General features: G+C 47.7%; 1 protein-coding gene and 1 non-coding gene across 7 annotated transcripts; both read right to left on the reverse strand.

Annotated features, from left to right (window-relative positions):
- Positions 1-2,673: 2,673 nt before the first annotated feature.
- Prelid3a (PRELI domain containing 3A) lies at positions 2,674-19,731 on the reverse strand. Of its 6 annotated transcripts, XR_005973119.1 has the most exons (8): positions 19,641-19,731; positions 10,073-10,241; positions 9,298-9,387; positions 5,741-5,811; positions 5,540-5,642; positions 5,147-5,258; positions 3,910-4,167; positions 2,674-3,815 (listed from the first exon to the last, which is right to left on the reverse strand). XR_005973119.1 is itself a non-coding variant. In XM_041639118.1 (7 exons), the coding sequence occupies exons 1-6, from the start codon at positions 19,670-19,672 to the stop codon at positions 5,205-5,207; spliced, it is 519 nt and encodes a 172-aa protein (XP_041495052.1). In that variant the 5' UTR covers positions 19,673-19,731; the 3' UTR covers positions 2,674-4,140; positions 5,202-5,204. The 6 variants fall into 6 exon arrangements, 2 of the variants coding, with proteins under 2 accessions (XP_041495052.1, XP_041495051.1); XR_005973118.1 differs by having other exon boundaries at positions 2,674-4,140; XR_005973117.1 differs by having other exon boundaries at positions 2,674-4,144.
- Positions 19,732-20,974: 1,243 nt separating this feature from the next.
- On the reverse strand, positions 20,975-21,104 carry LOC121438854. The gene has a single exon (XR_005973128.1). It is a non-coding gene; the product is annotated as a small nucleolar RNA SNORA61 (small nucleolar RNA).
- Between the last annotated feature and the right edge of the window lie 3,308 nt (positions 21,105-24,412).

Below are 24,412 nucleotides of genomic sequence, written 5' to 3' on the forward strand. Positions count from 1 at the left end.
ATTGGGCCCACACACACAAATACACGTACACATAAAAGTAAATGTAGTTTTAAAAATGTTATTTTTCCCTTGTGTATGTGGTGTGTGTGTGTGCACATTAATGTCTGTTTGTGCCCCTGGAAGTGAGAGAACAACTTACATAGTCTGTTATTCCTTCCACCATATGGGTCCCTGGTCCTCAGGCTTGGCAGTGGGTCTCTCTTCTCAGAGCCAGCTCACTGGCCCATAATGAAAATATTAATAACCCTTTCTAACTGCCCCTGTCTTTCTCTATTTCTCTTCTGTAAGTTAAACTGGTTAAGCTTACAGGTTTAAACAATAAAGAAGAAAATTCTAATTCATATTCTTACTGGTAACGAAACAGGTATTTTCTATTACTTGTTAGACACACCTGAACTTAACAGTCCACATCCTACACTCAAACTAAGGCCAGTGGTCATGGGAAGACAATGACGTGGCGCTGGTGACACAGGCTTAACATTAGGAGGACACAAGCAAGCAGGAAAAGTGATCCTACAACTCAGGTGGGAGGCCACACACTAACAGGTCCATTCTTTCTCAGCCGTGTGCCCAGTAGCTGCATCAGAACCAACAGCAAGGCTGGGCAGTAGTGGCGCACGCCTTTAATGCCAGCACTCAGGAGGCAGAGGCAGGCGGATCTCTAGAAGTTCGAGGCCAGCCTGGTCTGCAAGAGCTAGTTCCAGGACAGGCCTCAAAATTACAGAGAAACCCTGTCTCAAGAAAGAAAAAAAGGAAAGAAAGGAAGGAAGGAAGAAAAGAAAGAGAAAAGGAACCAACAGCAAGCCCCTGCGGAATGGGTCCTGTACAGACCACCCAGAGTTAACAAGCTCACAGGGGAACTATGGACTCTCCTGTTTAAACCATATATGCAGCTCTCTGGGGGCAGCGTGCTTTTTGAGAAAACGAAGTGTCCTAGCCACCGTTTATCCCAGCCATGCTGGTCAAAACGGCACCACAAACGCCTGCGGGAGGCCGAGAACGCACTGGGAGCCCTTTCCCTGGACATCCTGACCTGGGGAAAGGATGGACTCTGGGCAAGCATAATCAACTTCCTAAAACCAACAAAACAATCTTCCTACCAAGAAAGAGGCCAGAAGCAGAGCCAAGAAAGTGAGCCCACCGCCTTCCTGGCGCTCCTTTCCTAGTGTGAGCTGACTGCAAACCAGGGGAGGGTTGGGAACAACACCATGGCAGTGGGCCCAGCCCTAGCCTCCATCCCAGCATGATCTCCCACTCAGGGCTGTAGCCCACATGTTCTCTGAGTCTGCATTCAAGGGGCAGTGGCTGAACTCCCAGGCCTCCCAACCCTGCCAAGATTACGCCAGCACTGTGGCACAGCCTAGAGGCCCCCGTGGCTTCCCACACACACTATATTCTGTTTTGTGCCCCCATTTGGCTTCTAGTTTGTGCTTTTTCAGTGGGGTTTGTTACTTTAGGGATCTATGGAACTCTTCTGTGGAGCATCCTGGGATACAAGGCTGACCTTCGCGATGTCTCTTCCAAGTCCCTGAGGTACGGACTAGCTGTGGAGTGGGATGTGTGAGGCTGACATGACTGTATTTTTAGAGCTGACTTTTGCCTATTTTCTCAACTTAAAAATTAAGGCAGAACACTAAATCATAAAACATCTACTTTTATGCTGATGAGGTCCCTAAAGAAAGAGTTGTAGAATCCACTTCCAAACAAAGCAAAGGCTACAAACAAAACCCAACAACTTTACACAGAACTTATATTAAAAACGACTGGCTAGCTGGGCGGCGGTGGCGCACGCCTTTAATCCCAGCACTCGGGAGGCAGAGGCAGGTGGAAACCTGTGAGTTCCAGGTCAGCCTGGTCTACAGAGCGAGTTCCAAAGCTACAGAGAACCCGTCTCGAAAACTTAACCAAAGGAAAAAAAACAAAAAGCAATGACTGCACGACCACACGCCCTAATTTGCATCACCTCGAAACGAGCATTACACACTTCTCAGACTGGTGTGACAGAAGACCCAACAGAAGCAATGTAAGGAGAGAAGTCTCTACCATAGTCCAGAGGAATGCAGTCCACCTGGCTGCAGAAGTGAGGTGGTTTGTGGCACCAATCTGGAAGAAGACAGGAGTACCAATGCTCTACTGACATTCTGTTCCCCCTTCTCTTACGTCTGGGGCCCTTGCCCATGGGACGAATGGTGCTGCCCACAGAGAGGGGAGGTGCTCTCACAAAGACGCTAGAGTGTTTTTATTGCCCTAAGTGTTTCCTACTCCAGTCAAGCTGTCAATCAGCAGTCTGTAACCATCTCAAAGTGGGCAGTGTTAAAGAGCCATTCCCACAGAAAGAAACCTCGGTGTCCCACTGGGGCCCAACACTTTACAACGGTGACAGACCCAGTGACTGTGGCAAGAGGCCTTCAGTGGCCTCAGGAGCTACAGGCCAGGTTTTCTGCAGGGACTTTTCAAGACACTGCTGTTCAGGGCTGGAGAGATGGATCAGCGGTTAAGAGCACTGGCCACTCTCCCAGAGGACCGGGGTTCAATTCCTAGCACCCACATAGCAGCTCATAAGTATAACTTCCGTTCCAGAGGATCAGACACCCTCAGACAGACAAGTAAGACAAAAATGAACACTTTAAAAAAAAGACTCTTGTTTAAAAGTAGAGACAGTCACAAAGATAGTTATGGTATAAACCCAAGTTTAATGAAAGAAGACAAACTTTCATAGGCATAGAAAAATTCTAGGTCTGTAAAAATTGTGATTTGACTGACAGGGAGAGCAGAGGTCTATACCAGTCAGTAGATTCAATACCTCTTTTTTAAACTGCAAGCACGAATTGCCTATACATATATACACGTCTCTATACACATCTTTAGTGTTTTAAACCTTGATTTCATGATGGTAGGAAGCCAGGCATGATGATGATGCTCACCTGTAATTCTGGTCCTTGAAAGGTGGAAGGGGTTCGAAGTCAGCCTCACATCCAAGGTGAATTGAAGGCCAGATTGAGTTACTTATACTACAAGGAGAGGCCCGGCGGATCTCTGTGAGTTCGAGGCCAGCCTGGTCTACAGAGTGAGTTCCTGGTCTACAGCAAGGGCTACACAGAGAAAAAGAAAACGACTACAAAGAAACTCTAAGCCAGGAAAGAAAAGTGAGCTTGGGGGAAGGGTTTCAACAGCCACCACTCAGAGCCAGCAGGACCACGGGAGGTAGAGGAGAGAAGTAGGCTTTTCCTTACATAGCAGCAGGTCCCCAACCTCTCCTGTTAGCCGGTAGAAGCTGAAAAGATGGCAGGGACCTGACAAGGATCCCAGTTGGGGCATGGTGGTGCACACCTGGGATTCCAGCACTTGAGATGCCGAGGCAGGAGTTTCAGGAAAACCCGGGTTCCTAGATCTGTCTCAACAACAACCAAAAAGAGCCAAGTATAGCAGCCCAAGTCTGTAATCCCAGCACTTGGGGAGACGGAAGAAGGAAGATCAGGACTTCAAGGTCATCTTCAGTTACACAGCCAGTCTGATCTTGAAAATCCCAGTCACCGCTGGAACCTATAGTGGCCTCTGAAGAGCACTCCACACCATTATTTTGGATATGGTACATGATGGGGACCCTGAGGGTCAGAAAGCAACTTCTTGTCCACCTTCTTCACAAAGGCGAGTGGAATACTGTAAGGTCATGCGGCCACCAGAAACAGAGGACAGCTGCTAGATCCCTGGGGAAGGTTTGGGGGAAACCTACCCTGGCTTAGCTGGCAGGGCATGAGGAGAGGGGAGCTCTCCTTTGGTGAAGTGACTGGAGTCAGCAGGCAGAGGTGGCGCTCCTGCCAGGGGAAGCAGGCAAAAGCTTAAGACCAGCGCAGGGGCAGTGCAGCCCAGTCCTGTCCCAGCCCAGTGCTGTGGCGGCGCGGTACCTACAGCAGAAGCTGCCAGAGCAGGGCTCCAGACCACGCCCAGGAACCACAGCCTCGCACTGCTGGTGCCGGGCCCGATGCTGGACTGGGATACTACGGACAGGGAAGAGTCCAGCAGTCCCAGCTCTTGCAGTCTTGACCGGAACCACTTCCGTCCACACTTGCCTTTCCTCTTCCTTGTCCAGCCATTCTTCCTTCTTCTTTCTTTTCTCCTTGACTCTTTTTGGTGCGATATCTGACTGAAGGTGGGGACAGCTTAGCTCTAGTTTACAAAGAAACAGAACCTGAGGACTCACCTCAGGCCTCCCTCCCTCCACACACAGCCCCACACAGAGACCCCACAACAAGCTCAGCTCGGGTTGAGGCTAAGTCCCGTGGCAGGTCTCGGCCTGGGACTCAAGGTAAAGTTCTCTGTCAAACTTTGCTGACTTAGGAACAAGTGAAACTGTCTTAAAGACATCTCAGACCCCACAGATTGTTGGCTGAGGGAAACGTGGGAGCAAACATGCGCATGCGCTGGGAGCGAGGGAGGGAAGCAGACTGTAGCTGTCAGCAGCAGACAGGAAGTAAGGAGGTCCTGTCCTAAAGGGAAGTGGGACTCTTTCTGTGACGCCAAGATGAATGCCAACCAATCAATTGTCACCTTCCTGGGGGCTGAGGAAACCAAGGAACACACGTGCTGCTCCTTAAGGTAAGGGAAGTGCTTTTGCCACCACGGGGACACAGCCCTGTAGCAGAACAATGGCTTGTACCAAGCGACTAAATAGGTACAAATTATACAAAGTATTCTTCATAGGAACATGTACAGACCCAGACCGGGAGTGGAGCTCAGAGATAGAGCGCTTACTCAAGTCAGCAGGTGTGAGGTCCCAGGTCCCATTATGCCCCAGCTAATAAAAATGATAACATTTTCAGAAAGTATAAATTTTTCCCAAGACAAAACAAACAAACAAAAAACCCTCAAGATTAAATCTGCCCATAACACTGCGGACCAATTCATGGAGGCTCTTCATCAGCGGTGACCATCCTGAGGAATGTTCAGGAAGCCAGGTACTGAGACCTCAGGGCAGCAAAGGCAACACTGCCTTCCTCAGACTCCAGCTGGCAACTGCTCAGGGATACCCCGGAAAGAAGTCTTGGCACAAACCCAGGAAACGAAAGAGGACAGACAGCAGGAAGCGGACAAACAAGCGTTCTCTCGTGTACTGCATGCACACGGGTAATGAAAAGCCAGACTGTACCAGGTTAGGAAGTTATGGTGGTTGCCCCCGTGTGTCACCAGGCATGGGTGCAGACCTGTTAGCTTATGGCGCTCTCGGAATGTTCAATTATCCACTCGATGGCAGCCCAGCCCTGCAACAACACAGAAGGACTTCAGTTCTTGCTACATGCACCAACCAAGTCACCAGCCTGCGACACAGAGAGACTGGGACGGACTTCACAGCAATAGTAACCGACTGGGACAGGTGCCTTTCCCCTCAGATCCTGGTCAGCCTTTCTGTTCCCACTAGAAAAACACAGGAATGTTGTGACCTTAGGAGCTCAACTACAAAGACCCCAGTTGTCAGGAGAACCAGACAGGTCACCACTTCATTGCCCCCGAGGGCACCAGAGCCCCGTCCTGAGGTATCCACCTTCTTTGCATTGGAGGATATTGTGCTGGCCATTAGACTTTCCAGGTAGCTCCCGAGGCTGATCCCCTTCACGGTAATGATGGCTTCTTGGGTGAGCACAGTCCTGCAGAAGAGTTGAAGCGAGGGGCTGACTGACCCTGGGAAGGAAGCTCTGTCCACCCCTGCTGTTCAAGGACCCCATCCCAGGATGAGAAGACTCACTTTTCAGGGTTCTCTGGATGAGGTGTGTACACCAACCTCTCATTCACAGACACCAGATTTGTGAGCGTGATCTTTAAAAACAAAACAAACACACATAAAAAAAATTAAAAAATAGGCCCAGCAGGTCAGTGGTGGCATACACTTTTAATTCCAGCATTTGGGAGGCAGAGGCAGGTGGATCTCTGTGAATTTGAGGCCAGCCTGGTCTACAGAGTGAGTTCCAGGACAGCCAAGGGCTACACAGAGAAACCCTGCCTCGAAAAACATATGTATACATACATGCATACATACATATATGCATACACATATCAATTCATAACTGGCTTTAGGTTTTAATTTTCTTGTATTTCTTTCCAAACCATCTACATTTCCAGCTCCAAATCAGCCCTTCCAGCCCCAAATTAGCACTTATGAAAGAGAAAGGAAATATCCTGTGCACTGTATGCTAGGAACAGCACTGGGTAGGTAGCTCCTTCTGATGATAATTTTTTAATATTTTTTTTAAATTTATTTATTTTATATATATAATGTTCTGCCTGCATGTGTTCCTGCAGACAGAAGTTGGCACCAGATCTTATTACAGGTGGTTGTGAGCCACCATATGGTTGCTGGGAATTGAACTCAGGACCTCTGGAAGAGTAGTCAATGCTCTTAACCGCTGAACCATCTCTCCAGCCCTCCTTCTGGTGATTATTGATCCCTCCCTCCCCATGGAGGGATCAGCCTTCAAGGCACTCACACACAGCCAAGCCCACCGGCAGCTGTGGGACAGACAATCCACTGGTAGTGTCCATGGCAACAGTAGTGAACTCTCCAGCCAGTGTGCCATGCTGGACTGGGGGTCCTGGCTCTGGACTGCGTGTACTAGAGCTCAGGATCCACGCAGAGGCTTCAGCAGCCTCATCTCCAATCCTCCTTCCTGTCAGCTAGCTGACTTAGTGTTGTATTTGCTACCAAAACCTACCTACACCAGCAAGATAGCTCAGCAGATAAAGGTGCTTGTCACACAAGCTGAGCAACCTGAGTTTGACCCCTGGAACCCATGTAAGCAGGAAAGGACAGAACTGACTTAAAAATTTTTTAGATTTATTTTATTTTACATGTATGAGTATTTTGCCTGCATGCATGTATATGCACCATGTGGTGCCTGGTACCTGCAGAGGTCAGATGAACTTACTGGATCCCTGGAACTGGAGTTACAGATGGTTGTGAGCCACCATATGGGTGCTGGGAAATGAACCTAGGGCCTTTGCAAGAGCAGTAAGTACTTGTCACGGTTGAACCATCTCCCCAGCCCCTGTATATGCCTTTGTGTGTGGGCGGGGGGGAGGTGGGGAGCTTAAGGGTTTCTTTATGTAGTCCTGGCTGTCCTGGAACTCACTCTATAGACCAAGCTGGCCTAAAACCCAGAGGTCTACCTGCCTCTGCCTTCTAAGTGCTTGGACTAAAGGCATGCACCACCACACTTAGCTCTCTCTATATATTTTTAATTAAAGAAGAGAAAAGAGGAAGTGGCTGTTACATTTTATTCTGTCTACTTATTGCATGTACATGCGCGTAGGTGAGCATGCCACAGCACACAAATGAAGATCAAAGGGGAGTCTGGAGGCCGGTTCTCTCCTTCTCCCATGTGTGTTCAGGGGTTGAACTCAGCTCCTACACCTTAGCACCAAGTATTTTTATGCACTAACCATCTCTCCAGCTGGAAAGTAGCTTTGAAAATGACCACTAAGGAGTAGGGGATGTAGTTCAGTGATAGGGGGCTTACTACTACACATGAGTCCCTGAGTCCCTCAAGCATGGGACAAGCAAAGCAAACAATGGCCACCAACCAGGGTATGATGGCATGGAGCTGGAGCCCCAGGTGAAGCGCAGGGACTCTGGAGGCTGAGGCCAGAGAATCACTTGAGCTTAGGAATTTGAGGCTAACCAGGTTAACACAGTGAGACCCTATTTCAAACACCACTGGCAGTATCTCTACTGTAGGAGGTACAGAGAGCCTCGAACTCACAGATAAGCACTAGGGAACCAGGCATGTTAAACACACAGGGTTGTCTCTTCAAAGAGAGAGATGTATGACCTACTTTCCACCTAGAAGGCTGGCAGTAGACATGGCTGATAGCCTGGTGTCTTTTGTGCCATCTGTATGGCTGAGACCACACTGGATCCTCCTCCTTAGATTAAGCCTGTGTTCTCAGTCTACAGAACCCATCTTTATGGAAGATGCCACTTGTACCTCACAAAGGGCTTCCACGTCGTCGTGTCTTAAGGTTTGTTGTGCACACAGGACCGAGTTAATCATTACCAGAAAACTTTTCACCAAATTGTGCTGTGCTTAAATGCACCTAAAATAAACTATCTGGGGTCCAGCTCTTGGAGTCTGAATCAACACCAGCTACCGAGTGGTGCTGAACTTGCCTCTCATAGACTGTCACTGCGCTGGCCAAGGTGTTCGCAGACACACCCACACCCTGCTGTGATTCAGGACACGTTCTGGAGGCTCTTGGGCTTGATTATGTCTGTTGCTTTTTCTGACTGCTCGCCCACACTTTGTGAAAGTTGTGTGCATGTTTGCCTTAGTCTTATTTGTATTAATATATGAAAATTATACACAGATATGGGCACCATAATGTTCCTATGTAGAGTGACATTATGCAACATTCAAATCAGGGTAGGTAATGACTAATCCCAGGACTAGGAAGGCAGAGACAGGTGGATCTCTGGGAGTTCCAGGCCAGTCTGGTCTACATAGTGAGACCCTGTCTCAAAATACACAATTAAAAGTAAAATTCAAAAGTCAGGGTAAATATATCTGTTTCCTCAAATATTTACAATTTCGTGGTGAAGACTTTCCAAATATTTTCTTCCAGTTCTTCCAGTTCTTGTTAGCTGGGCATGGTGACACACATCTGAAGGACATCTATGCATTCAAGGCCAGCCTGGTATTCATAGGATACTCTAGGCCAGCTAGGGCTACATATTGAGACCCTCTCTTCTTCTTCTCCTTCTTCTTCTTATATATAAAATACACAGTCATCCAGGTGTGCAATAATACACGCAGACTCAGTTCTCTTATCTAGCTGGTTATTGTCCTTTTCTTTCTATTTTATTTGTTTATTTACTTATTTTGAGGAAGGGTCTCACTATGTAGCTGTCTGTCCTGGAACTCACTATGCAGATCAGGCTGGCCTCAAACTGAGCCCTGCCTGGTACACACACCACCACCTATTCTATATGTTGATTATACTTGAATAAAAAGACTAGAAAAAGGTAGGTGTGGCATAGCCTCAGGACTTCAGAGGCGAGGCAGGGGGATTACAGTAAGTTTAAGGCCAACCTGTGATATCCAAAGAGTTCCAGGCTGACCTGGGGTATAGTGAGACCCCTGTCTAAAAGCTTTGCTTTTAAAGATAAAACGCCACTAAATAAATTCAAATCACCTACTAAAAACAAGCATACCTTGAGCAAAAGGCAAGCAGGAATACAATTTAAGGGACGCATTAGCGCCACCGTCAAGAAACATTTAAGCGCCTTTCTCATCTTAGACCTCTGCTTACATTGGTGGAACACAGCTCCATTGTCCTTGCAGCCGGATCCACGATGGAGCGCTCTTTGATGTATGTCAAGGTCCTGTTGGCTCCCAAAATCTAGGAGACAAAAGAAAGCTACTATAGCGACATGTCCAGTTACTCATTTCTTCACATGAAATGCTCTTTACCTGCGGATATAGCCGTGGGCAGAAGGGTCAAACCCCTGGCAGACATCAGAGAACGGACTTAATATAGTAATCAATGTTCTGACAAATATTAAACCAGGGAGCCCCGGGGATCCCAAGAAGGGAGGCTTCTCTGCTGGCAAGAGCTCTGAAGGAAAGACTGACTCAGCCTGCAGGATTCTATGTCACAACCTGACATAGGATCCGAGAGTGGCAAATGGCCCACAAGGAGACAGCAGGAGATTCTAGGGCCATGTCAGGATCTGCACTCTGAGTGGAGCGGAAGCCAGCGTGCAACCATGCAGGGCAAAACAGCTCTCCACCCGACCCCACCCCACCCCCATCCCTGGCTCTAAGAGCGAGTGTGTCTACCTAAAGTTCCTCTGTGAAGGTCTAACTGAAGCATTACAAAATGGGGGGTTCTAGGCCTTGACAGATGTCACTGAAGAAAGGTCACCCAGCTCACTTATCCCAGAGTGACTAGTGTGCTTCCCAAAAAGCGGAATGGGACCCGTGGACAGCCCAAGGAGAAGAGGACGCAGGACTGCGGGGACCTTGCCCAGTCATTCGTGGCATCCCTTCGCAGTAAGGGCAGACGGCCATGCAGGGAGACTCACCGCTCGCACGAGGCTGGGCAGCCCCCACTCAGTACTGAGCAGGCGCAGACTGTGCAGGCGCCCACAGCCGTCCACGCTGCGCTCCAGCACGTCCACGCCCACCACGCACGGGTTCATCGGGTTTGGGTACTTCCGCATGGCAGCCTTGATCACCGTGTCCCAGGGATGGCTGGCAAGAGAACACAATCAGCAGGGTAAGTGGCCCTGACGCTGAGGATCCGGGGTTCTGTCTGAGCCCGGGTCTCCAGAGGAGCCCCAGGTCCCTGCTGGGCCTATGCAGGGCCATGGAGCTTAGCTCACTTTGGATTTTTCCTCTCCTTGCTCTCCTCCAGCCCACAGGAGGTAGAAGCCTTTTGTGGGGACTTAGCAGCAGTGAGACAAGCCTCCTTGTCTGCACCTTGCTGGAAAAACACAGGCGGCTGTCCTTAACACAGGCTGGACCCTGACTTCCATTTGGGCTTACAGGTAGTGTGGCATATTGGAAAACACCCACGCGTACCCAAGCAGGCTTTTGTTCCTACAGGGTCAGTGCTACCAAGAACCAAGGACAGTTCCCAGCTGATTGAATTTGGGCCATTATCGACTTTATAATGGTACAAATGTGTATCTCTGTCATCGTCTTCCGCTTTCAGAACAGACTAAAAGGACCTCAGAGCCCCTGAAGCTGGAGTTACGGCAGTTGTGAGCGGTCCCTCCAGGGCCCTCTAAAAGAGCGGGATATGCTTTTGACTGCTGAGCCATTTCTCCAGCAGTTTTTACTAATGAGATATATATAATTTATTTATTTTTGGTTTTCCAAGACAGGACAGGATTTCTCTGTAGCCTTGGAGCCTGTCCTGGAACTAGCTCTTATAGACCAGGCTGGCCTCGAACTCACAAAGATCAGCCTGCCTCTGCCTCCTGAGTGCTGGGATTAAAGGCGTGCGCCACCACTGCCCGGCCAACTAATGATATTTTCAACCTGCAATCTGGATTTGACAGAAGCATCTGCCCTTTTAAACCTCTAAGTGGTACGTGGCTTGAAGCAATTTAAGTTTGTCCTATGTATGAGTGTTCATGTATGCCTGCATGAATACTTGTGCACCACGTGTGTGCCTTGTGCCTGAAGAACCTAAAAGAAGTCATCGGATCCATGGAACTGGATTTCCAAGTGGTTGTAAAGCTGCCATGTGGGGGCTGGGAACTGAACTCAGGCCCTCTGCAAGTGGAGTAAGTGCTCTTAACCACTGAGCATCCCAGTCTCACAGTTAGAACTTTTTTTTTTCTTGAGTTGGGGTTTCTCTGGAGCTTTGGAGCCTGTCCCGGAACTCACTCTGTAGACCATGCTGGCCTTGAACTCACAGCGTTCCACCTGTCTTTGCCTCCCAAGTGCTGCGATTAAAGGCAAGTACCACAACCGCCCGGTATTTTTAACCTTTTTGTTTCTTTGTTTTTGTTTTATAACAGTTAAAACTTTAAAAAAAAAAAACACCTTTAATCCCAGCATTTAGGAGGAGAAGAAGCAGGTGGATCTCTGAGTTCCAGGCCACATGCGGTACACAAACATACAGGCACATACAAAACTTAGAGTTGCTTCAAGCGACATACCACTTAGAGGTTTGAATGACGTGATGGTGCTCCTGCCAAATCCAGAGTCTGGGATTAAAGGCGTGCACCACCACTGCCTCAAAACATCTTCATTTTCTAAAGGTTGTATTTTATGTGTAGTGTTTTATTTGTATGTTTCTATGTGCACCAGTGTGTGCCTTTTGCCCATGGGGGCTAGAAGAGGGCATCGGTCCCCTGGCACTGGAATTACTGGCAGTTGCGAGCTGCCTGGTATCTTTAAAGTGACCAAGTTCAGCCTGGGTTTGGTGGCACACACCTTTATACCAGCAGGGAGGGCATAGGCAGATAGAGCTGAGTTTGAGGCTAACCTGGTCTACAGAACAAGTTCCAGGACAGCCTGGTCTACACAGAGAAACCCTGACTCAAAAAATAAAAAGTAAAGGAATAAATACAGAGGCAAAGTCTAGGCACAAAAGTTAATATTGCATCCCCTGGCTGAAGAAAATGCTAACGTACAGCCAGCATGCAAGCCTGGCAACGCTGGGTGTTGAGAAGGGCGTGGCTGGCCGGAGGCATGTGAGCGCCACACGGGAGCATCTAACGGGTCATTTGCCTGCAGAGGCTGCAAGTGCACAGAGCACTCTGCCACGCTGAGGCAGATGAGGAGTTGGACAGAGACCACGCTCAACAGGCGGAGTCCCAGCTATACACCGAAGCGTGGTGCGACTGAGTCGGATTCCGAAGGAAGGGAGGCCTCTGCTGCCACCCATTCTAGACCGGTCCCAAGCATCCATACCAGAGTCTGCCTGGAACCACAGAGAGCAGGTGGAAGGTTGAATGCAGGCCTCCATGCTGTATTAGAGTCTTCTAAAGGAAGAGAACTGATAGAGTGTATGTGTGTAATATATATGAATCATTTTATTATATGTGCTGCGTATTATATATTAAATATTTATTCTAAAAACATATTGTGATTTATAAATATTATAATAAAAATAGTATTATATATATATATATATATATATATATACAGTTCTCTGTGTGAGCCTAGACTTTATACACACACCTCAACCAAGGCAATATGTTAAAAAACACAGTTGCAGAGGTAGATAAGAGAATCAAGCTACAGAAACCCAGAAATCATGGTATTATTTTTCAAGTGCCAGTCCTCCAATTTTTGGAAAATGCAGTTGTTAAGTTTTTATTTTTTATTATTGAGAGAGGGTCTCATATATGCTCAGCTGGCCTTGAACTTCTGATATAATATAAATAGAATATCTATCATATATAGTACAGTCCCAGTCTGGTGCTGAAGGCCTGGAGGACCCAGAGAGCTGCTGGTCTTCAGGCTGTGCAGGAATCCTAGAGAACTGGTGCTGATGTCAGTGAAGGGTTGCCTTAGCAACAGGAAGGATGAACTTGCCAGCAGGAATGAAAGCAGACAGAACGCAAAGCTTCCTTCTTCCATGTGCTTTGATCTGTGTGGCCATAGGGTGAATCTTCCCGCTTCAAAAACCTCATCATGAAAATCCCACGCAGGTTTACCCAGCAGTTTACACTTGAGTTGATTTGAGATCCAGTGAAATCAACAACCAAGAGCAGTCATCACCTTAGGCAAAGCAGGATGGTAGAAACTGATGCCCAAGATTTGCCTAAATCATCCAGGGAAAAGGCCAGTGGTTGTTGGGGGCTGTGGACCCCCAGACCCTGAATTTCCTGTAAACAACTTGCTATGCTTGCAGCTGCTCTGATCAAAACAACTTGTTTTCCTGTGTTTGCAGCTGTTCTGAGCACGAGACCCTCTGGAGTTCCTGATGGCCGGGGAGTGGTTTCTGGTGAGTTTGGCTGGGGCATGGCTATCAGTTAAGGATCCCTATATAAGCTGCCCCTAAACACAATAAAGGGGGCATTCTTATTTCAAGGATGACCTATGTCCCCATGTCTCTGTCTCTGTGTATATGTATGTGTGTCAATCTCCAGGCCCCTTGCCCGAGACTTGTGAACCGTACCGTAGTGTGTAGTAGCATGGACGGTATGAGTGGTGGGAATGCACGGGAAACCAAGCAAACTGTAAGAGGACCAGTTAGCTCAAGAGACCCACCATGTGTACAGGACTCCCCTCTTGTCCATGTTTGCTTATTTCTAAAAGTTGTAGAGTTAAAGGTTTAGGGTAGGGTGGCTAAGAGGCAGTCACAGGGCCAATAGCTCAGCTATACCCTACCTCCAGCGGGTTCCAGGGTTCCGAAGATCGTGGGTCATCCCCTGGGGGCTCTGGACCCTCTTAGGAGGTGGTTGTCACAGCGTGATTGGGACTTTACAAGCTTTCTCTCTAGTCCTATCAACATTTACAGCGATGGCTCTTAAAGCAGTGGGGGAAAGTGCTGGGCTCTCCCAGCAATGCAGGTCAGGCTCCAAACCACAGCCTGATCACGGCTGCTCACACAGGCACTCAGGGAAACAGCTCAGGATTCTCTTAGGAGTATGTGATGAAATGGCAAAGTGGTTAATTTTATCATCACTTGACCTCTGAGGACTCTCTGACAATCTGCAAGAGAACAGGCTGTGTGCCAGAAATACTTCTGCAGACAAGCCGCTCTCAGGCTGCCCTGGATAGATCAGGCTGTTGTGTGGGGAGCCCACCCAGCTCCCTGCCGCTGCCTACCACCCACTGCGTGCCCTTGGGAGGACAAAGCACAAACGGTTTGCTCAGACTTGGGGACCTGGCAGATATTTTCTGGGAAGTTAAGGAGTGAGTGAGCCTGTCACTACTTTGTAAGAAGCTCTCTCTCTCTCTCTTTTTTTTTTTTTTTTGGTCAGAGCAGTGAAGGGAAGGTACAAAGACATACTCATCTTTTCCAGCTCCCTATCTGGGTGAGGCTGGACTGTATCCACACACCTCAACGGAGGCAATAGATTGCAAAATACAGGACGCAGAAGTGGGTAAGAGAATCAAGCTGCAGAAATCCAGAAATCATGGATATTATTTTTCAAGTACCAGGCCTCCAGTTTTTGGAAAATGCAGCTGTTAAGTTTCTGATGTTTTTTTAATTGTTGAGAGAGGGTCTCAGGGCTGGAGAAATGGCTTAGCAGTTGAGAACACTAACTGCTCTTCCAGAGGTTCTGAGTTCAATTCCCAGCAACCACATGGTGGCTCACAACCATCTACAATGGGATCTGATGTCCTCTTCTGTCATTCAGGCATCCGTGTAAAATAGAGCAGTCATACGCATAAATAAATACATCTTTAAAAAAGACAGAGGGTCTTATATGTGCCCAGCTGGCCTTGAACTCCTGAATTTCCTGCCTCACCCTCCCAAATGCTGGGATTACAGGCATGTACCACCACATCACGTTTATGGTGTTGGGGACTGAAGGCAAGGTTTCACACATTCTAGGGAAGCGTTCTACCATCCTCATCCCGATTTTTACTTTAAATTGTGAACCGGATAGACTTAACACGAGGTGTAGTGGCATATGGCCTATCATCTAAGTACTCAGGAAGTGGACACAGGAGGATCAGAAATTCAAAGTCATCCTCAGCTACATAGCGAGCCAGCCAGGGCAACATGAAACCCTCTGTCAAAAAAAAAAAAAAGGCGGGGGGGGGGGGGTTATTGTTGTTCTTTGCAATGAATTAATATTTTAAAATTTGAACTGAAATTTCTTTTATTTTCTTTGGATTTTCTTGAAACCGGGTTTCTCTGTGTAGCTTTGGAATCTGTCTTGGAACTCACTCTGTTGACCATGCTGGCCTCAAACTCACAGAGGTCTTCCAGCCTCTGCCTCACAAGTGCTGGGATTAAAGGCCACCACCACCTGGCTCAATTGAAATTTCTAATGACAACAGAATTTGTTGGTTGGTTGGGGGATTTTGCGGGGGGGGGGGGGATAGGGGGGCTAAGACAGGGTTTCTCTGTGTAACAGTCCTAGCTGTCCTGAAACTAGCTCTTGTAGACCAGGCTGGCCTCGAACTCACAGAGATCCACCTGCTTCTGCCTCACATGTGCTGAGATTAAAGGCATGGACTACCACTTCCCGGCTGGGTTTTTTTTTTTTTTCCGAGACAGGGTTTCTCTGTAGCTTTGGTGCTTGTCCTGGAACTAGCTCTTATAGACCAGGCTGGCCTCGAACTCACAGAGATCCGCCTGCCTCTGCCTCCCGAGTGCTGGGATTAAAGGCGTGCGCCACCACCGCCCGGCTGGCTAGTTGTTTTTTAAGATAGGGTCTCTGTACATAGCCGAGGTATGCCTAAAAACCCTCTTTCCTAAGTGATGGGTTACAGTATACATGGCTCTCTGATATTGTAAAAGATATAATCAAGGACTAGAGAGATGGCTCGGTGGTTAACAGCACTAGCTGTGCTTCCAAAGGTCCTGAGTTCAATTCCCAGCACTCACACAGTGGCTCACAACTGCCTATAATGGGATTTAATGTCTATTTCTAGCATACATAAAAAAAAACCCACATAAATAAGTAATTTTTAAAAAAGATACAATCAACGTAAACCAAAACTGAGGGCCTCAATATTTCCAAGAGTGTAAAGTAGTTCTATGACTGAGCAGCCTAAGACCTGCTGGCTTAAGCGGCCCCTTGGCTAGTCACTCTGACAAATACCCCACAGAAACCGTCCAAAAGAAGGAAAGATTGACTCTGGCTCGTGGTTTTAAAGGCTTCAGTATGGTCACATGTCTCTGCTGCTCCTGTGCCTGCGATGAGGCAGAACATAACAACAGAGGACAGAGTACAGTGCAAAAGCTCACCTCAAGACAGACAGACAGGAAGCCGGAAGGGATAAGAGAAGGAATGAGAGAAGAGGTCAAGGACAAGGCATCACCATTCAATGACACGCCCAAACCAGGTCCCAACTACTTGGATCCACCATTTCCCATTATCAGTGTATTACACCACTGGTTAGGTCAGAGACCTCAGGCACTAACTGATCTCCTATGGCAGTGGGTTCGCAACCTGTGGGTCATGACCCCTTTGGGGTCTAATGACCCTTTTCATAGGGGTCACCTAAGACCATATGCATATCAGATATTTACATTACAATTCATAAAAGGTACAAAATTAGTTATAAAGCAGCAATAAAAATAATTTTATGATTGAGGGGGCACCACAACATGAGGAATTGTATTAAGGGGTTGCAGCATTCGGAAGGGTGAGAACCACTGTATGGAAAAGCCCTGGCAAACATACCCAGGGGTATGCCTCACTAATTTCCAGGTGTCTCTCAATCCAGGGTGACAGCCAATATTGATCATCACAGGCAGTAAGTATAGCAGAAACACGTGTCCTTTCCATAAGAGACAGGGCAAAGTATAGCATATTCATAAAGTGAGCGATTATACAGCTAGATAATCAAGCTATATGTATTATCAATTTATATCCATAGACATATACCTCAACTTGGACAGATCTCACAAACACACTCTTGGAAGAAAAAGAAACTGCCAAAAGATCCTTACAAGATGATGTCACTGATTTCTATTTGGGAAAAACAAACCATAGTATTTGGATTTGTACATAAACATACATACATGTAGTCACATGGCTTTTGGCACAAACCTTTGGGATTATGTTCACCAAATTTACCATCTTGGCTGCCTTTTTAAAAATAAAAATAAAAGAGACAAAACTGAAGAGAGAGGAAAGTGGACATTTTCAGCCTATCTGGACAGTTAATTCCTCTCTCCTGCTTTTGCTTAGAAAGCAAGCTAGCTATAGGTTCGTCTCCTCAAGTCCTAGGGCCTATGCTGATGGCCTGCCAGAGGCCAATTGCTGTCCTTACTCTGGAAGGACACCTGCTCTCTGTGTGAGCTTCCTCCCTATGAACAGTGGCAGACACTGGTCAGACACTGGCAGAGTACCTGGGATACAAAACAAAGAACCGACACAAGCCACCACATGGGTGAACCTCAAAAAAAAAAAAATGCTTTCCAAATGAAACCAGACCCAGAACACCACATATTGTATAACTATTTATATAAGATATCCCCCTCCCAATATATGCAGAAACAAATCAGTAGTTCCCCAGGGCAGGAAGAGATCTCAGACACCAAGTTCAATATCTCCTTGGAAGGTCAGAGAAATGTTCTACAGCTGGCACTATGGAGATGGCCGCACAGTTGGCAAGAAATAATTTCTGTAAATATAGTAAAAATTACTCAACTATATAACACGTTTAACTCTTTCCTCTTTTCGCGTGTGGCATGCATGCGTGTGAGAGCTACACGTAGGTGCACCAGGCTGACGTAGAGAATCCTTTTTGATCTTCAGTGTTATTCACTGAGGCGGGGGAGTTTTGCTCGCTGGCTTGCTCATCCCCATCTCCGCCTAACCAAGCTGGAATCACAGCCCAGCTGCCGCCCTCTCACTGGCTGATGAGTTCTGGGGATCTGAACCCTGGTCCTCACACTTGCATGGTAAGCATTTCTCCAGGCCAGAACTGTAGAATACACTTTAAAATGGGTATCCTGGGATCAACAACATGACTCAGAGCTAAAGATGCCTGACATCAGACGTGAGTTAGATCTCCCGATCTCAACAAGGAGTTGAGAACAGACTCTGCCATGTTATCCTGACTGCTACTTGCACACTGTGGCAAACACACCCCACAAATAATGAATTAAATGTAATTTTCAAAATATTAAAAAAGGGCCAACCAGGTAGCATATGCCTTTAATCCCAGCCCTGGGGAAGCAGAGGCAGGTGGATCTCTGAGAGTTTGGGGCCAGCCTGGTCTACATAGCAAGCTGTAGGCCAACTCAAAAAAAAAAAAAAGAATCCCCCAAGGAAAAAAAAAACCAAAACACACACATACACCACAACATTAAAATGGGTCGTAACACATTAGAGATTACAAAATTACAAAACAATAGAATTAAAAAAATAAAAGGACAGACTGCAAAAATGGTCAAAAATGCCAGGCGGTAGTGGCGCACGCCTTTAATCCCAGCACTCGGGAGGCAGAGGCAGGCGGATCTCTGTGAGTTCGAGGCCAGCCTGGTCTACAAGAGATAGTTCCAGGACAGGAACCAAAAAGCTACGGAGAAACCCTGTGTCGAAAAATCAAAAAAAAAAAAAAAGTCAAAAATGTCAACACTGTTTTCAGAATCAACATTTCGGGACCCTTAGAGCAGCTCTGAGGGTCCAAGACAATACGCTGACTTCCCTGTACTTAATGCCTTTCCTCCCCTCTCTGCATTCAGACAGTAGAAATTATGCCTGAATCTTGGGGGAACCTCCTTCAGAAAGGCTGCAAACTTTACCAAAAGAATACATACCACCCGTTCTAAGGTTCCATTTTTAAAGTTTTTTTTCTTCAAGGATGGATTTTGGGGTAGAATACTTTTCTAGGAGGCTCGAAACACTGGGTTCGCATTTCCAGCACCATCAAAAAATAAAAATAAGAAGTTCTGAAGCCAGGCGATACGTTTTTATTAAAATGTTACACTTTAAAAGACAACGGATAACAAATTCTGTTTCAAGCAGTTTTCCCACCCCCCCCACCCCCGCCCTCGCCCCTCGCTCAGAACGGAACGGTTCTCTAGACAGGATGAGAAATTCTCAAGATTCTTTTTTCTTGAAAAGATATTAAAACATTCGATGACAAGGTGGAACGTGCCCTTGGGTCAGGAGGACTCTTGAGGTAGCTCGGGGTTTCTCCAGGGTCTTTGAAGCGTTTGTGTGCACAGGTATTCAGAACCAAACGCCCCAAAAGCCTCCCTCGCATCTAGTCTTCCCCCAGATTGAAGCCCTGCGAGCAACATCTGTAACACCCGCTGCGCAACTCCGGCCGGTTCGCAACACCCCCGCGGCGCAGCTTGCAGTCAGCACGGGCTGGCTGGGGATGGGAATGGGGATGGGGAGGCCTGCGTCTCCCACCTGCCTCCCGCTCCTCTTTCCGTGATCCCGGACCCGGAGTGCCTGCCTCTCCCGGATCCCCGCCCCTTCCCGAGGATGCGCGTGGCTCCGGCCTCGTCCACGCACTCCCCAGCGCAGCCCTCAGCCCGCTCACCCGAACACGTGCTCCGAGCTCCAGATCTTCATCGCCGCAGCCGCAGGCCCTAGGCGCGGGCTCGGCGCTCTGCGGGATGCTGCGCGATGCCGCGAGGGCGGGGCGCCTGCTGGACCGCCTCTTCCATCACGTGGCCGGGGCTGCGGCGGCTAAAAATAGGGACGTGGGAGGCGGGTGGTACCCAGAGCAACGCTGCGGCAGGGACTTGCAAATGGCAGCGCCAGGCTCTTTGAAGCCGTCCAAATTGTTCCTCTGCCCTTTCCAACCACACGGGAATGTTGTGGACAAAGCAAACTGCCAATTCAAAATAAAGAGTCTGGGTATTGAATAAGCTTGAAACCCCAGTGACTGGAAGCGTCACAGGCAGCCCAGTAGAGAGACTACAAGGACAGGTCCCTTGCCCCTAGGAAGCAGAAGCAGCGGGTTCTGCGAATGCTTTCGGGGTAAGCTATATGTGGTGCCCCAGCAAAAGGCTTGAGGGAGGACAAAGGCAGACTAGAGTTACCAGTAACTGGAGCGCGGCTCTGGTGGAGCTAATTGCCTTTATGCTGTAACACAAAACAGTTCTCGCCTCAGAGGGAGTAAAAAGACCCAGTTTGTTTTTGAGCCCAATATGAATGATCATGATCCAGGAACAAGGCCTGAGATTGCCCTGAAGACATGTCTTACCGAGAATGTGGTTACACGAAACTGTTAGTTACAGAACAAAGAAAGTCAGAAATCATGGCCTTTACCAAGAAGCCATAGCGATCAGAGCAAGTTGGGAACTCCGCTATAGGCCTTAGATTATAGCATTCTTAGCATTTGGCTGGTGAAAAGTCAGTGGTCTGCTGTGGAGTGTACTGTAAAAGTTTTGATAGGCAAAGCTACTTGATCAGACACGTGGGTGGGCGGTCTTCAGAAGGGCTGTATAGAAAGGGCTGTATATAGGGTTGCTGGATGGGTATAGCAGCCCACATGTGATCTAAGCTTACTGGAAGTAGACATAGAATCTAGCGAGCAAGGTGGCTAGCCAGACTAACAACAAGCTACAATTTAGCAAGAGATTCCATACACATACATACATACGTATCTTCACACACACATGCCCACAAACGTGCCCACACACATGCAGCTATGGGCATGAACACCACGCACACACTAACAAAAAAGAAAGATAAAAAGGGATTAAAACTAGCCCAAGATAATTTGGACTCTAATCCAGTTTGAGAAACTCAAAGAGATCCACTCATCTCTGCCTCCTGAGCGCTGGGATTAAAGGTATGTGCCACCACCACCCGGCCACATTCATTTCTGGAGTTCTCAGGTTATCCCATCTTACAGAAAGAGCTAAGGCCTGCTTGAACCTGACCCACAAGCTCTGTACCAAATCACATCTCAGTGAGGACAGCTTCATTGTAATCTTCCTGCTTTGCAACCACCAAGACCAGCAACTAGATCTGATGGGAGAGGGAACCGGAGGGTCCATCTCTTTATTTTGTTTTTGTTTTGTTTTGAGACAGAATCTCACTGTTTACTGCTGGTTGGTCTGGAAACCTCTTTGTAGACCTCTGTGGCCTGAAACTTGCGGCAATTCTCCTGCCTCTGCTTCCCAGGTCCTGGGATGACAGGAGCAAAGTCCCACATGGGTTCTAGCTTAATTTTACCTGCTCGTATATTCCACAGTTCATGGAAGGAGTTCTCGAAGCCCCTGTGCAGCCAAGATCACCCAGCCGGCTAGGGCTGCTCAGCCCTGTGTCCTACTTCACTGGCCCTCTCTATTGCATTAAATGGCTGCACAGTCTCCTGATCGCTCCCTCACCTTCCCGTTTCCTTTGCGCATCCCCCTCTTCTTCCTCCATACCCTCCCTGGTCTTTGGGGATTTACCTCTTGCACGGGATGCCAGCCCACTCCTCCACCCCCATCTTAGAGGAAGGTTGGCCCCCTCTTCGTGAACTACTTTCCTCTAAGCCTTAGGGCCTTTACCCAAGAAAGGAGCAGGCTGGCCGCAGCCACCCTCAAGGGCAGGTGAGAATGGAATGGAGCCACAGAACCGGCTTTCTGCAGGGTGACCTGCCAGCTGTCATTGCCCTGCCTCCAGACTGCACCCTAGCCCTGTCCACTTCCTCCTCCTGACCGGTCTCACAGCCTCCTACCAGGCTGCCTGAATAAACGGTGCCACCTCGTGCCAGACAGCTGTGACTTGTTCTTGAGAAACTGTCTTCACGCCTCCGTAGGGAAGCCCTGTAGTCCTCAGTACTGCCCTTGGGTGCCCCTCCCCGCTCCCAATGCTGAGAGCCATCTGCACCTCTGGCCTTAAATCACCAAGCTCTGTGGCTACTGGATTTGATGGTCAGTCTCTCCTACCAGACTCACGCTGACTTGGGGCCAGTTTCCAGACCTGCTCACAGGCCTCTTGAGTGGGCTTTTCTGGGACTTTTGCCAGTCAGTGATGGTGAACGACTTTAATTCCAATACTTGGGAGACAGAGGCGGGCAGATCTCTGTGAGTTTGAGGTCAACCTGGACAGCCAGAGCTATTATACAAAGAAATCCTGTCTCCAAAAATAAAGAAAGAAAGAAAAGAAAAGAAAGGAAGGAAGGGCGAGAGAAAGAAAGAAAATAAGAAAGGAAAAAGAAAGACAAGGGGGCTTGCAAGATGGCTCAGTGGTTAAGAGCACTGGCTGCTCTTCCTAGCACCCACATGGCAGCCCAAAGCCATCTATAACTACACTTCCAGGGGATCTGGAACCTTCATACCAATGCACATCAAACAGAGTTTAAAAATTTTTAAAAAAAGAAAAGAAAAAGAAAAAATTTATACTTTTTTTTATGAACAGCCTGATCCATTAAAATGCTGGCTAAAGTTTGAAAAGTGGGGCTGAACCTCTTCGACCTGTCCAAGGACAGGATCTGAACCCACTTGCTATGCACACATGACCTGACCCAGCCTCTGGCAAACAGGAGGTACTTGCCAGGTGCTTGTTCAGTGACTCAGGGATCATTCCTAGACAGTGATAAGACAAAGAGTGCCCTGGCCCTGGGTGGCAGGCACACCACCCAGGATAACTCCCAGCCGGCAACCAATCCAGTGCTTCCAGCCCTGTTCTTCAACTACTGACCACCTGGGGGAACCCACAGGCGTGCCCAGCAGTGGCCCTACTACTTTTTCGCTGTTTGAGATAGATTCGTGCTATGTAATGCAGGTAGTCTCACAGTCCTGATCCTCCTTCCTCAGATTCCCAGTGCTGGAATTATAGGTCTATATTAGCACAGCCAATACGGGTGTGTGTGTGTGTGTGTGTGTGTGTGTGTGTGTGTGTGTGTGTAATTTCTTTTAGATTTATTTATCTTATGAGTATTTTGCCTAACTGTATGTATGCCATATGCATGCAGTGCCTGTGGAGACCAGAAGAGGGCGTCGGATTTACAGACAGTTGTTAGCCACCCTGGGGGTTACTAGTATCCAAATCTGTCTTGAACCTTATTTAGCTGAGATGCAATCATGTAATCTTTTGGTTCCTGCGGTGCTCTCTTCCCAAGCCCCACTCAGAATCTCTGAGTCTTGCCAACACGCACCTTCGGTTTTCCCTCCTTATTTCTGCTGTGCACGTTAATTCTATACAGTCGAGCATACGTCGAGGGGGCTGCCCTCAAGGAGTCGGATGTTCCCAAGTAGTCTTTCGAGAAGGCACAATTGGGCTGGTTTTGCTTTGCCAAAGATTGAACTCGGGGTCTTGCCCGTGTCAGGAAAACATACTAGCTCTGAGCTACAATTCAGCAGGGACTTTATGACATCATCCATTTACTTTAGTGTACTACTGAGGAAACATGTCAAGGAAAATGCTGACTCGCAGGGCTGGAGAGATGGCTCAGAGGTCGAGAGCGCTGGCAGTCTTCCAGAGAACCTGAGTACAATTCCCAGCAATCACATGGTGGCTCACCATCTACAGTGAAACTGGGTGCCCTCTTCTGGCTTGTAGGCATACATGCAGGCAGAACGTTATATACATAAAAATAATTAGAGAAACTACTGACTCACGGTGAGGAAAGGGCTGATGAAGGAATTCTAAATGCCCAGCTGCCACCATTCAGGCAGCTTGCATTGCTAGCCCCTCAGGTTAGTGTTGTAATTCATTATACATTGTTAACATCTAGAACCAGAAGTTCTCAACCTATTTGAGACCCCTTTGGAGGGGATCAAATGACCCTTTCACAGGGCTGCCTAAGACCATTGGAAATCATATATTTACATTATGATTCATAACAGTAGCGAAATTACAGTTATGAAGAAACTCGAAATAATTTTCCGGCTGGGGGTCACCACAGCATGAAGAACTGGATTAAAGGGTTGCGGTGTTAGGAAGGTGGAGAACCATTGATCTAGACGCTCTTAAGTGGATATTTTTAGAGTCTCTCAGCTGAGACACAGTAACTAGGGAGGTCTTGCACTCAGCTTTGTCTTATGGAAAAATCTTAGCCTCTCAGCAGATAAACTATGGCTAAAGTAAAATCACTGAATTATAATTTCAAAAGAAATCCAGACCAGTCTTTTAAAGTTTTAAAATTCTTGTTTGTTGTTGGTTTTTGAGACAGGGTTTCTCCATGTAACTCTGGTTGTCCTGGAACTTGCTCTGTAGACTAGGCTGAACTCCGGCTCAGAGATCTGCCTATCTGTTTTCCTCAAATGCTGGAATTAAAGACTTCCACCACCAAGTCCAGCATTATTTTGAGGTCTTTTGAAAAAGAGAGGAGAGCTGGGTAGAGGTGGCACATGCCTTTAATCCCAGCAC

The sequence above is a fragment of the Microtus oregoni genome, unplaced genomic scaffold (assembly GCF_018167655.1).
Source record: "Microtus oregoni isolate MIOR12 unplaced genomic scaffold, Mior012 000057F_ref0000458, whole genome shotgun sequence".
Classification (NCBI taxonomy): domain Eukaryota; kingdom Metazoa; phylum Chordata; class Mammalia; order Rodentia; family Cricetidae; genus Microtus; species Microtus oregoni.